At 33.5% G+C, this 12,729-nt stretch overlaps 2 protein-coding genes and 3 non-coding genes across 6 annotated transcripts; 1 reads left to right on the top strand and 4 right to left on the bottom strand.

The window, feature by feature from the left end:
• Nucleotides 1-2,055: 2,055 nt before the first annotated feature.
• On the bottom strand, nt 2,056-2,128 carry TRNAF-GAA (transfer RNA phenylalanine (anticodon GAA)). The gene has a single exon. It is a non-coding gene; the product is annotated as a tRNA-Phe (tRNA).
• Nucleotides 2,129-2,204: 76 nt separating this feature from the next.
• On the bottom strand, nt 2,205-2,277 carry TRNAF-GAA (transfer RNA phenylalanine (anticodon GAA)). The gene has a single exon. It is a non-coding gene; the product is annotated as a tRNA-Phe (tRNA).
• A 2,473-nt stretch (nt 2,278-4,750) lies between these two features.
• Nucleotides 4,751-7,203, top strand: LOC141821285 (ALA-interacting subunit 3-like). The gene is made up of 8 exons (XM_074708695.1): nt 4,751-4,827; nt 5,333-5,391; nt 5,477-5,551; nt 5,618-5,734; nt 5,814-5,884; nt 6,295-6,595; nt 6,675-6,964; nt 7,149-7,203. The coding sequence occupies exons 1-8, from the start codon at nt 4,752-4,754 to the stop codon at nt 7,201-7,203; spliced, it is 1,044 nt and encodes a 347-aa protein (XP_074564796.1). The 5' UTR covers nt 4,751.
• Nucleotides 7,204-8,931: 1,728 nt separating this feature from the next.
• On the bottom strand, nt 8,932-9,003 carry TRNAT-CGU (transfer RNA threonine (anticodon CGU)). The gene has a single exon. It is a non-coding gene; the product is annotated as a tRNA-Thr (tRNA).
• Nucleotides 9,004-10,084: 1,081 nt separating this feature from the next.
• LOC141822352 (uncharacterized) lies at nt 10,085-12,655 on the bottom strand. 2 transcript variants are annotated; one of them, XM_074709797.1, is made up of 6 exons: nt 12,588-12,655; nt 12,433-12,528; nt 12,240-12,330; nt 10,731-10,815; nt 10,501-10,657; nt 10,085-10,352 (listed from the first exon to the last, which is right to left on the bottom strand). In XM_074709797.1, the coding sequence occupies exons 1-6, from the start codon at nt 12,610-12,612 to the stop codon at nt 10,240-10,242; spliced, it is 567 nt and encodes a 188-aa protein (XP_074565898.1). In that variant the 5' UTR covers nt 12,613-12,655; the 3' UTR covers nt 10,085-10,239. The 2 variants fall into 2 exon arrangements, with proteins under 2 accessions (XP_074565898.1, XP_074565897.1); XM_074709796.1 differs by having other exon boundaries at nt 12,433-12,520.
• Between the last annotated feature and the right edge of the window lie 74 nt (nt 12,656-12,729).

Genomic DNA, 12,729 nt, shown 5'->3' with positions numbered 1-12,729 from the left:
CTCGTTCTCTGGACCGGATGAAGTCGGAGAGGGCTCGGTAGCTCGTTCTCCGGACTAGGTCAGAGAGGGCTCGGTGGCTCGTTCTCTGCACCGAACTTTGTTTGGAGAAGATTCGATAATCTACCTCCGGACCGGATCGTTAACAGAATAGGCTAGAGAGTCCAATGTGGTTAGCATGGGTGAGATCCAAGCTAACCTGATCGTGTTTTGATTTAGGACTTAAAGTCTAACTTGTTTTAATCGATCAGTGAGTCGATTAATCAAGGGTAGTTTGGTTAATCGACCAGATGATCGATTACAGAACATTCTGTGATCCAAGTTAAAGTCGTAATCGACCAGATGATCGATTACAGAACCTTCTGGGATCGAAGTCAAAAGTTCAATCGATCAGGTGATCGACTACGGGACCTTCTGTGAATTCCGGGAATTAAGGTTTAATCGATCGGTTGATCGATTAACAGGGTTAAAGAGAAATGGAATTTACGCGCGGTAATCGATCAGTTGATCGATTACCATGCCTTAATCGATCGCCCGATCGATTAAGGCAGGCGGTAATCGATCGGTTGATCGATTACCCACGTTACTGAGAAGAGTTTACGATAATTGATCGATCACTTGATCGATTATACTTTATTCTGATCGACTGCTCTGATTTCTGTTTATCTGACAGTCTCTTATCTCTTATATCTCTTATTGCTTAGCTAATCTCTGATGAAGTTGCAGGTTGGCGTTCGAATTTGATCAAGAATAAGAAAGGTCAAGAGCTTGCTTTAGTTTGTGCAGGATTGTCGAGTTTGGCTTCGCTTTGCTTTCAGGCAAAAGTGGAATCTGAGCTGCAGAGGATGATCAGGTTGATCCTGCGGTGAACTCAGAGGCCGTTGAAGCAAGAAGTTTAAAAGCAAGAAAGGAAGAAGAAGAGGGTTAACGCTGAAATCTGAAAAACCCTAGTTTCGCTGTGCGCTCCTGCTTGTTCTCGTGTTCCTGCTCTCTTGGTGTTCATTGAAGCTCTTCTGCCCGAGGTGGTGCAACGAGCTTCTTGCTCTCGGGAGTCCGAGTTTCGTATTTGATTGAGGCAGGCTTGTGAGGCTTGTGCTATAAGTTCTTATTGTAGTAGCCTCAGTTTCACTTCCTTCTAATCTCTGTACTTAAGTTTTCATCCTTGAGATTGATTGTGGAGAGGTAACTCCACCGAGAAGGAGGTTGTTATTAGCCAGATTCATCCGGGGACTGATCTACCGAAGATCAAGGCTTCGTCCACCTTACGGACACGCCGAGGAGTAGGGGCAAGTTATCCCCGAACCTCGTATATTGTTGTGTCTTCTAGTTTTTCGATTTGTTTGCAATTGTTTCCGCTGTGCACTAACAAATTTGTAGGAGAAAACCTCTCGATTTCGAAAAGAAGGCTATTCACCCCCCCTCTAGCCACCTCTAAGTTCCAACACTTCTCTCCCAACTGAGCTATCCCCGCGTTATTAGGAAAAACTTTTGGAGTTGATTGAAAATTCTAAAACTTTGGAAGAAAATTTTGCGAGCAAAAGTAAGGGAAGCCAAATTGTTGCTGGATAATATTAGAAAAGAATAAAAATTTTTGATGAGCATTGATCAAACACACATTTCAGATTTTCAATCTAACGCTTTCCCAACTGAGCTATCATCGCATTGTTATGAAAATTTTTTGGAGTAGATAGAAATTCTAAATCTTTGGAAGGATAATATTAGAAAAATGTCCAAAAATTAGAGAAGTCAAATTGTTATATGATAATATTAGAAAAGAATCCATAATCAAATATGCGATTTTTAGATCTTTAATTTGACGTTCTTCTAACTAACTGAGCTATCCTCACATTATTATGACAAAGCTTTAAGCCTTTAGAGTAAATTGAAAATTCTAAAATTTTGAAAGAAAATCTTGTGGGCAAAAATAAATTGCAGTGAGCGTGGATCGAACACAGACCTTCCAACCCTCCAAATTGAGCTATCTCCGCATAAAGAAATTTTTTAAAATAATTAAAAATTCTAAAACTTTGGAAGAAAATCTTGTAGGTAAAAGTAAATTGCGGTGAGCGTGGATTGAACACGCGACCTTCAGATCTTCAGTCTGACGCTCTCCCAACTGAGCTATCCCCGCATTGATATAAGAGAACTTTTGGAGAGAATTAAAAATTCTAAAACTTTGAAAGGAAATCTTGTGGGCAAAAGTAGACTGCGGTGAGCATGGATCGAACACGCGACCTTCAAATCTTCAGTCTGACGCTCTCCCAACTGAGCTATCCCCGCATTGATATAAAAAACTTCTGGAGAGAATTGAAAATTCTAAAACTTTGAAAAAAATCTTGCGGTCAAAACTAAGGGAAGTTTATTGTTGTCAAATAATATTAGAAAAGAATCCAAATATTGCGGTAAACGTGGATCTTCAGATTGACACTCTCTCAACTGAGCTATCTTGACATTATTAGGAGAAATTTTTGGAGTGGATTAAAAATTCTAAAACTTTGGAAGAAAATCTTGTAGACAAAAGTAAGGAAAGTCGAGTTGTTGTCGGATAATATTAGAAAAGAGTCCAAAAATTATGACAGATTGAACACACGACCTTCAGATATTCTCTTCCAACTGAGCTATCCCCGCATTATTAAGAGAAACTTTTAGAGTGGATTGAAAATTCTAAAATTTTAAAAGAAAATCTTGTGGGCAAAAATAAAGGAAGTCAAATGGTTGTTGAATATTATTAGAAAAGAATCAAATAATTACAGTGACAAGGATTGAAGAGGCAATCTTCAAATAACGCTCTCCCAACTAAGCTATCCCCATATTGTTATAAGAAAGTTTTAGAGTCAATTGAAATTCTAAAACTTTGAAAGAAAATTTTGAAGGAAAGTCATATTGTTGTTGGATAATATTAGAAAAGAATTCAAAAATTGTGGCACATGGATGCAAAAGTAAGGGAAGTTAAATTGTTGTTGGATAATATTAGAAAAGAATCCAAAAATTATAGTGAGTGTGGATCGAACATGCAATCTTCAAATCTTCAATTTGACACTCTCCCAACTGAGTTATCCCATCCCTATATTATTATGAAAAACTTTTGGAGTGATTGAAAATTCTAAACCTTTGGAAGAAAATCTTGAGGACAAAATTAATGGAAGTCAAATTGTTTTTGGATAATAGTGCAGTGAGTGTGATCTTCAGTCTAACACTCTCCCAACTGAGCTATCCCGGCATTGTTGTATTTAACTAACTATTGTACAAACAATTAGTAGAAGCAAATAGAAGAGGAAGATGCCCTCTCTCAGGGATGGATCCAGGAAAAGGAGATAGGTTGGGTTTTGGGTGTGGAAGAGGTGGGTTAAGTAAAAAAAATTTTTACAAAAAGAATCAATGTGTAATAATCTAATAGTGAAATTTTTTTTATAAAAATTTTTTTACAATAGATAAAAAAATCTTTAAGGTGGGTTAGAGCCTAGAATAGCCCTTGAGAAGATCCGTCCCTGTCCTCTCTTAACATGATGTAGCGGTTAGACATTTGATGGATTCAAAGAGTATCACAATTTGAAATCAAACTGGTACTTGAGGTAGGTTTTACAATAAATTTTAATCCGTAGAAGTAGATTGTTGAGTGAATTAACATGAGCATTTTTAAATTATCTGGTCCAGAATTAATTGGGTCTGTAAAGATCTAGATACCTAGATTATCAACAACAACAACAAAAAGGAAGATATTTAATTTTATCGATTTCTTTAAATTTGATTTCCTTTCATATCTAATAACAATGGATGAAATGAAATTTGTAGGATTAATATTCAATTTAACAATGACAATTCAAAATTAATTTATTCATAAAACACGGTCTAGTTTAATGAAAAAATGTTTTAGGATATTAACATTATTGAATTATAAAAAATAAAAATAATTCAATAAGATATATGTTTAAATTGATAATAGAAATAATAACAACAGAATTACCACATTTAGTTTTGAAGGAATATAAATATATTCTATGGATTAACATATATTTACATTTTAGATAAAAAAAATAAAAACAATAGCAATACAATATAGTTTCAATTAAATTTAAAGAATTATAATCTTTTTAATAAAACTCCAATTAAAATAATGATCACACCATATATCTCTCCATTTAACTCTCAATCTAGAGGAATAAAAGAAATGGAAGAATCTGAGGACTTATTTAAAATGTTCAATTGTACTTTTTAATAATATATTTAAGGAAGTACAATTGATTGCTCTTCACGATCATCCCTGGTGAAATTCGATCGAAAAATTATAATTCATCGTGATACCGAAGCGTGTCTCCGATCATATTATTATCCATAGATAATTTTCAATGGGATTATCCACTTCAGTAAATCTTTATCATTCGATTTAACTCAACTATGCCGTGAAGAATAATATCTCTACCCTCACCTCATGAATCACCAACTTGTCTAACATCAAAATAACTATGTTACTCTTCCAAATTATTGCCTAATAAGAAATTATTTAATAAATGGAAATCTTAAAAACATTTTGATAATTAATATTGAGTGAATTTTGAAAAGTACCCCTGAAATTATTGAATTTGCATATAACTTGTTGGCTAAATTAGAAACCATGAGTGCGCATTCGCCCCGCATCAAGAGGATTCCCACCGGTTCCGGGGTGCACCTTTCAATGCGCTCCTCGCTTTCCTCCTCCATTCTTCTTCCGCCTTTGCGCTCTCGTCGATCCCCTTTTGCTCGATCGCGTCTCTGCCATGAACCCAACGGGGGATTCCACGGCTGAAACCGATGGGGCGACCGAACGTAGGAAGAAGTCCAAGAAACCCAAATGTAAGGCTCCCTTTTGCTTCCTTTTTACATGATTTGGATCAATTACATCTCATTTGGGACCGTAAGGAATGTGCGTTAAAGAAGGATTGGACTGACCCTAGGAATCGATGTGTTTAGGATTAAAAGGTCAACTTTTGGAGAATAAATTGCTATCTGAATAAAAAAATAAATCTAAAAGTAGCTAATGTTCTTCATAGAGATTTTCTTGTTATTTTTCATGTTGTAGGACAGAGTTAACTGACTCTAGTTATTGTTATGTTGCATTAGAGGATTTTATGGCATTACTTTTTGTTTTTGTTTTTTTTTCTCTCTTATTTTTTTGTTATTGAATTAAGTGGTTCAGCATTGCATTGATTTTCAAGAAGTGCATTGAGTAAAACTATTTTAAGCTAAAATGCTTCATGATAAAAATTAGTAACATTTTGATAGAACCTCCCCCTTCGCCTTTATTTAAATAGCCTTGTCTCTCATGTTTAATTGACATTGAATTCTTTCAAAATCTTAGATTCACGATTTACACAACAGGAGCTTCCTGCTTGCAAACCTCTATTAACTCCAACAATTGTAAGTGAATGTGAGGATTCCTTTAAATTTAAGCAGAAGGTTGAGTTCATTTTGAGTATCTAGATTTTTCATTTTCATATTGCAGGTAATATCAACATTTGTTCTCATTGGTGTTCTCTTCATCCCAATTGGAGTCGCTTCTTTGTCTGCATCTGGAAATGTAGGTTAATTATGTTTTCATCCTTTAAAGAAACTGGGGTTAATAATGGTGCTTGTTTAAATACAGGTGGTTGAAATAGTTTATAGATATGACATAGACTGCATCCCAAAACAGTCACAGGATGACAAACTTGCATTCATCCAAAGCAGTGTGACTAACAAAACTTGCACAACAACTTTTAACGTAAGTGGATCGATTGTGACATAACTTCTTTTTTTTTGGGCAAGAATTTTGTATTAAAGGTTAGCAATTCACATTGCAGGTGCCTAAAAATATGAAGGCTCCTGTTCATGTTTACTATGAGCTTGACAACTTCTATCAGAATCATCGCAGGTTTAAATATCTTTTAGGTCCCTCTCGATTAGATTTTTCGCTACACTGAGTTAACTTTTTCTAAGATTGTTAACATAGAATGGTTTATTATGTTCCATTTCTTTGAATAAATGACTCTTTTCCTTTTGGTTCAAAAGTGACTATTTTTTCCTCATTTTTTTAAAAATTAGAAAAGCCTCCAACTACTGATAAATAACTGATAACTTATACCTGATGTACCAAACCAAGCATTGTGAAACTCATTGTATCACTAGATATATTTGTCTTACTTGCTTTTCCATGTTGTTCTTTCCATTATGAATATAGCATCAACTGAGGTTTGTATTTGTATTTTTCATAAAAATATATTTATATTTGTGTATAAAAGGAATATAATTTACATCACAATTACAATCATATGATAATTCAAGGTATGTTAAGAGCCGAAATGATAAGCAACTAAGAAGCAAGGCATATGAGCTAGAGACAACTAATTGTGCACCTGAAGCCACAACTCCCGATGGGTCTCCTATTGTTCCTTGTGGTCTCATTGCTTGGAGCTTGTTCAATGACACATACTCATTTGCAACACAAAGCAAAGTAATCGAGGTGAACAAGAAAAACATCGCCTGGCAAAGTGACAAAACTCACAAATTTGGCAGTGATGTCTACCCTAAAAACTTCCAGCAGGGAGGTCTAATAGGAGGTGCCAAGCTCAATGAAAGCATACCTGTAAGTGTCATTCTGTCTTTGATTTCTGTATCATTTGCTGGTTTCAAGTTGGTAGCAGTAATTGCAATAAAATTTGCAGTTGAGCGAGCAAGAAGATCTCATTGTTTGGATGAGAACAGCTGCCTTGCCACAGTTTAGAAAACTCTATGGAAGAATTGAGAGAGACCTCACAGCCAATGAACAAATCTCAGTGACAATAGAGAACAACTACAACACTTACAGTTTTGAAGGGGAGAAGAGGTTGGTACTTTCTACTACCTCATGGATAGGTGGGAAGAATGGTTTCCTTGGTGTTGCATATCTTACAATTGGCAGCCTCTGCATATTTCTTGCGGTAGCCTTCATAGTTCTTTATCTGCTCAAACCCCGGTAAGCATCTTGCTCGTCGTTAGCATTTATGGTAAGCAGTACAATGAATACATTTTTCCATAGTCGATAAGCAAAAATCAGGTAAACAAGGTTTGACTTGGAACTAATAGGCTTGTTGCTCTGATTGATTTCAACTTCAATGTTACCTAGCGACTCATGCAAGTCGATTCACTTGTTCTTGCAGGACGCTTGGAGATCCATCCTACTTATCTTGGAACAGAAACCCCGATGGACATTAGTGGAACTTTAAGCTCAAGTTGCATTCAGAAGTTGGGAAAGTTACACATCCGCAGTTGCTGTAAATCAAAGTCTGCCAATCATGTGGAAACGGTTTTCTTTGTGAATTCTGTAATCTGTAACTTCAATGGAGACAAAAGGAAATACGATGTTAGAACGCTGTGCAAATTGAACAGTCATGTCTTGTGGAAATGTTCTGGATCGCCTAGTAAACTTGATTTTTCAGGGGCAAGGGAGTGCAACAAAAAGCACAAGTATTCCTGCATTTAGCCTTTTTGTAAGGGAAGAATATTATCATCAATAAATTTGTACTCCCACAGTTTGCACTAAGTTGGTACTTGACTGTTTAATGAGAAACCTGGTGGAAGTGAACTAGCAGCAGGTTTACTTAACAACGATCAAACACCCTCTAAATAGTCATTTGTAATGATGCCCCTAAACTCTTATGTTACTATCACTAGACCCATTAAGCATCCTCCTGGTGTGTCTAATGCAATCTTAAACTTGCCCGCCTACGTAGTCTCTCAGGCATTTAAGATTTGAGTTCTAGTCATGACATACTACAAGATAAATTTTCTCCCATGGATAGTTGATCTAAGGAAGTCAGACTGTTAGGTCGTTCGTTACGAATACTTTCGAATTTATCCTGATGGTCAGTTGGAATTAGATCGATCATTCCCAAGATTAATCGGTTCCAAGAACGAGATAGGGTATAAAACATAATCTAATATTGTTTGGTTTAATTTATTTATTTGGAGGTAATAAAATATAACCATTTAACATTTACTATATTATCTTTTATTCTAAATTTAAAATAAATTAAATTAAATTAATAATATTAATGATGATAATAAATTGATAATATATATAAAAAATAAATATAATTTATTTATATTTTTTTAAAATTAAAATAAATTTTATTTTTTAATAAAATAATTCATTAAAATAATTATTTTAATAAAACAATTTATTAAATTAATAAATATAATTTATTAATTTTATTTTAATAAAAAATTTATTAAACTAATTATTTTCATATATTTAATTCATTAATTTTATTTTTTAAATTTTAAAATAAATTTATATTTATATATTAATAAAATAATTTATTAAATTAATAAATATAATTTTTTAATTTTTTAATTTAAAATAAATTATCTCTTTTAAACTTATAAATATTTAAATTAAAATTTATTAAATTAATTAACTCAATTTCAATTAGGTTTCACGTATATTTCAATTTATGCAATTTTAAAATCAGAGAGTAATCATGGAAAAAAATTTCGTTAACCTTCAAAATCGTAGAAAATTTTAGACTGCCAAGGTAATCAAAATTCCATATTATAACTTATTTATTGATGTGAGTAATACTATATTATTTGAGAATTGATCATATCTCTAACTTATCTCCCGTACTACAATGCAGTGGCAGAGCATACCTATTTAGTCTTTTAGATATTTAAGATTTGAGTTTTAGCTACGATGTACTGTAAGATAAATTTTCTTTCACGGAAAGTTGATCTGAGAAAGTCGGACTATTAGGCTTTTGTTATGAATAGTTTTGAATTTATCTCGATGATCAATTAGAATCGGATCGATCATTTCCATGACGATTAGTCCATTCTAAAACGAGATATACGGTGTTAATAAAAAAAAATTACAATGTAAGCAATATCGCCCACATAGCAGATGTTAAAAACGAAAATAGATGGAATAACAACACGGAAAAGAGCTCCCAGCGAGGATCGAACTCGCGACCTTTCGCTTACGAAGCGAACGCACTACCACTATGCTATGGAAGCAGATGCGACATGGATTTTACATAATCTATTTGGTTAAAATATCTAAATATGAATTGCTTCGAAATTTGTACTTTGGCTTGCCTCGAGGCACCAAGAAAACGGCGAAAATTATTTCTTTACCGAAAGTAAAAAAATTACTAAACACAATTTTTTGATCGACTAACGAACTGCTACATATGTGTGAAGTATTATAATAAATTTAGTGTATATTTAAGCTAAAAATATTATTTTTTCTGGTAACAGACAGCTCGTAGTAATATTGATTCAACAATCCTGTCCTTTAGAATTGTCAAGACCTTAAAAATAAGTGAAATTTAATAACTAAAATTATAATATATTTTTTAAAAAATATAAAAGAATTGTTGTGGAAGTCACAATAATTTCCATCAAAAGTATAATTATTTACACAATTATACCCAATAATAACTATTAACTAAACATATACAAAAACATTAAAGATTTAATGAGGTTCGACAAATTATGCCTAAATCCTCCAAAACATTATCAAAATATTTCACTAATTTATGAAATATTATAAAATAGGAGAGAACGATAAAACCTAAATATAGGAGAGAATACCAATCCAGATTCACAAACTATTTGCCAAAACAAATAAGATTTTAAAGCTATAAAAAAACTTCTATCCTTATTTGTTTTGACAAGGAGTTTGTGAATCTGAATTGATATTCTCTTCTATATTCAGGCTCTATCGTTCTCTCATATTTTGTAATATTTCATAAATTAGTAAAATATTTTAATAGTGTTTTGAAAGATTTAAGCATAATTTACAAACTAAATCTTTGATGTTCTTGTATATGTTTAGTTAATAACTATTATTAAATATAATTGTATACATAATTATACTTTTGGTGGAAATTACTGTGACTTCCACAACAATTGAGAGAATATCCAATTCTAAACTTCATAAACAAATAAGGATAGAAGTTTTTTATAACTTTAAGACTCTTCCTTATTTTCTAAACTCCAAATGTGAGACTAATAAATTTTACCAAAACTATCAAGAATGTCACCGATTGTGTTTAAAAATGTGTTAAGTTTAAAAATGAAAAGAAAATCCGAGCTCATATAGTTTTTGAATGCTCGAATCCTTTCAGTGATTATCCAAAAGTTCAACCAGCAAAATGGTTCACATTTAAGAGACTCAGAACAGCTAATCAAGCCCTCGTTCGTCATCTAAATTATATCAGCTTCAGCCAGCAAGAAGTGGAACCACATTTAGTTCTCTAGAAGGCTAACAATTTGAGAGTATATCCTGTCTTTCATGGCATCTCTATTTCCTGGATCCAAGGTGAAAATAGTCGCTCCAGGATGATTCCTTAATCTTGCAACTGCACATCACAAAAGCAAACAGATCTCAAAAATACGAGAAAATTCATTCCCATGAAAGCCTAGTCAGAAATTGATTGAATGACCACAATTTAGTTAGCAACATCAAAAAGAAGATAAACTTTATGCTGCAATCGAAAAGCATCGGACCTCCAGGAATGTCTCGGCCGAACTTGGGTATGGGTATGGAAGCCAAGAAAGGGACGTTGGAATCAAGAATTCTCAAAACAGCAGGGAAAAAGGAAGAACTATATAGCTCCATTTTGCCAACTTCATCAATTATGAAAAGGTTGGTTCCTTCTTTGACCTGTAGGTGTATGTCATAGCATAAGCACTATCCGTGCCAGAATCGCAATTCGCAAGTGTTGATCTCAACTTACCTTCATCTGAGGCAACGCTAAGGACTCAAATGATGCGACATCCACTTTGTATTTTCCAACAGAAGGCCATCTAAGGGACTCTGTGCTACAATTGCAAATATAAGTTAATTATGCCCAAAGAAACTACAACAACATGAAATGAAATAAGAGTTAAGAAAAATGTCGACTATGTAATTACAAGCACACAGGCAAAGGCAATAAAAAAAAAAGGTGGTTGGTAAATTTATGTTGAAAGTGCTTTTACTCGAAGCACTGCATTCCTAGAGTCACTTTTTCAAATGGAGATGGAAGAATTCCTTCAATAAGTTGTTTTTGGAAATCAATTTTTAGATAATTCTAAAAATAAAAATTACATATTATCATATGTAAATACTAAAATTGACTAATCTAAATATAATTTTATGATATAACATAATAACTAACATTCAAATATTCAATATCTAATCAAGATTTTATCAAAACAAAATAAAATAAATACAAATTAGTATAAATATGTTAAAAATGGGTAGATCATCATCATATTACGAAGTAAAAAAATGCTTTTGATAAATTATATAATTCATTGTTTAATAGCATAAGATTAGATGAGTAAAAGAATATTTTTTATAAGTAAATACCATCAGTATAATTAATATAATTACTAAAGTATAAATATTAAAGTTATTTTTCTATTAAATAACAATATTTTTTATATGTTATAAGAAATATTCAATTAATAATTAAGTAATTTTTTCAGATAATTGAACGAAAAACATTATAAGTATATTCTAGCTGAACCAAAAATTGCTATTTTAAAGATAATTAGCACAAGACAATGGTATCCAACATTGAAGGCTGTTAATTATCAGAAGATCGACCAAAAAGGGGCAATTTCAAGTCCCAACATTAGAAGTTTTAGGTTAAGAACTTCTTCCTACGAACTCTTATAGAGAACATCACTAGCAGCAAATTCAATATTTATCTCGCACAGTAGAAATGATCAACTAGATCATGAATCAAAAACAGTGTTAAACAAATTTCCAATCATATTGGAAAAAACAGCCATAACCAGAATGAACAACGGATACTGGATCACTCCTTGGCACGTACCTCTGGCATGTCTAAAACATTACTCATTAGTGCCATTTTTCCATGATGTGCAAAAACAAGAAGTTGCGAGTCTTAACTATTTGGTGCTAGTAATATGGATCTAAGTAAGGTTGTAGATGAACTAAGCTAAGCACAGCTTTCTTCAAGCATGTTTGTTAAACCAAAAAATGAGCTCAATCTATCAAGCTTGTTTATTAACATAATATATAGAGTGCTTTCAATTTGAATGCTAGTGTGCTTTTTCCAAACTTGCAAAGGAAATGATATCACTATGTGTGTTCCATGTGCACTAGCTATTCTTATATGTATTCTTGTATATCATTTTACTTCATTAAGGATTAAGCAAACTCATTCGCACCACCGCTATCTCAAACCACTTGTAACACCAATGCACAACAAATGAGCAAAAAACAAACAAACCTTGAGATCTTGGAGGAAGCCAGAGGGCCGCGCATCCCGTCCAAGGTGACGACTTCAAATCCGACCCGGTCGGAGCCCTCTCTCACCTCACCTGCGTCACATGAAAACATCAAACATCAACAAAAAGCAACATAAAAGAAGGGTAATAGAGAGGGCAAGGAGATGGAAGATTGAGGAGGAAAGAGAGGATTACGAGTATAGAATCCCTGTATTGTGATCTGAGGATGGGAAGCCCGCAGAGCTTCAAAAACCCGCGTTATCAAGGTCGTCTTCCCCACGCCCTGCGAATCTAGAAACCCTGAGATCAACAGAAAGTAAAGAAACAGTAGATTTTGTGAAAAAACTTACGGGAGGACCGGTGACAAGGAAGCATTTGCTGGTTGAAGGAGCAGCCGCCATGGATGGCGTCGAAGGGTCGCTTGAGATTTTGACTTCATCTAAGTCGGCATGTTCATCCCTAAAGTTTTCAAAGATGACGTCAGTTCTGTGG

Source organism: Curcuma longa, chromosome 2, assembly GCF_044706935.1.
Source record: "Curcuma longa cultivar G26 ecotype Majalengka, Jawa Barat chromosome 2, ITB_CL_G26_1.1, whole genome shotgun sequence".
Taxonomy (NCBI): domain Eukaryota; kingdom Viridiplantae; phylum Streptophyta; class Magnoliopsida; order Zingiberales; family Zingiberaceae; genus Curcuma; species Curcuma longa.
The sequence above is the reverse complement of the archived record's forward strand: the minus strand, read 5'-3'. Positions and strand labels throughout refer to the sequence as shown.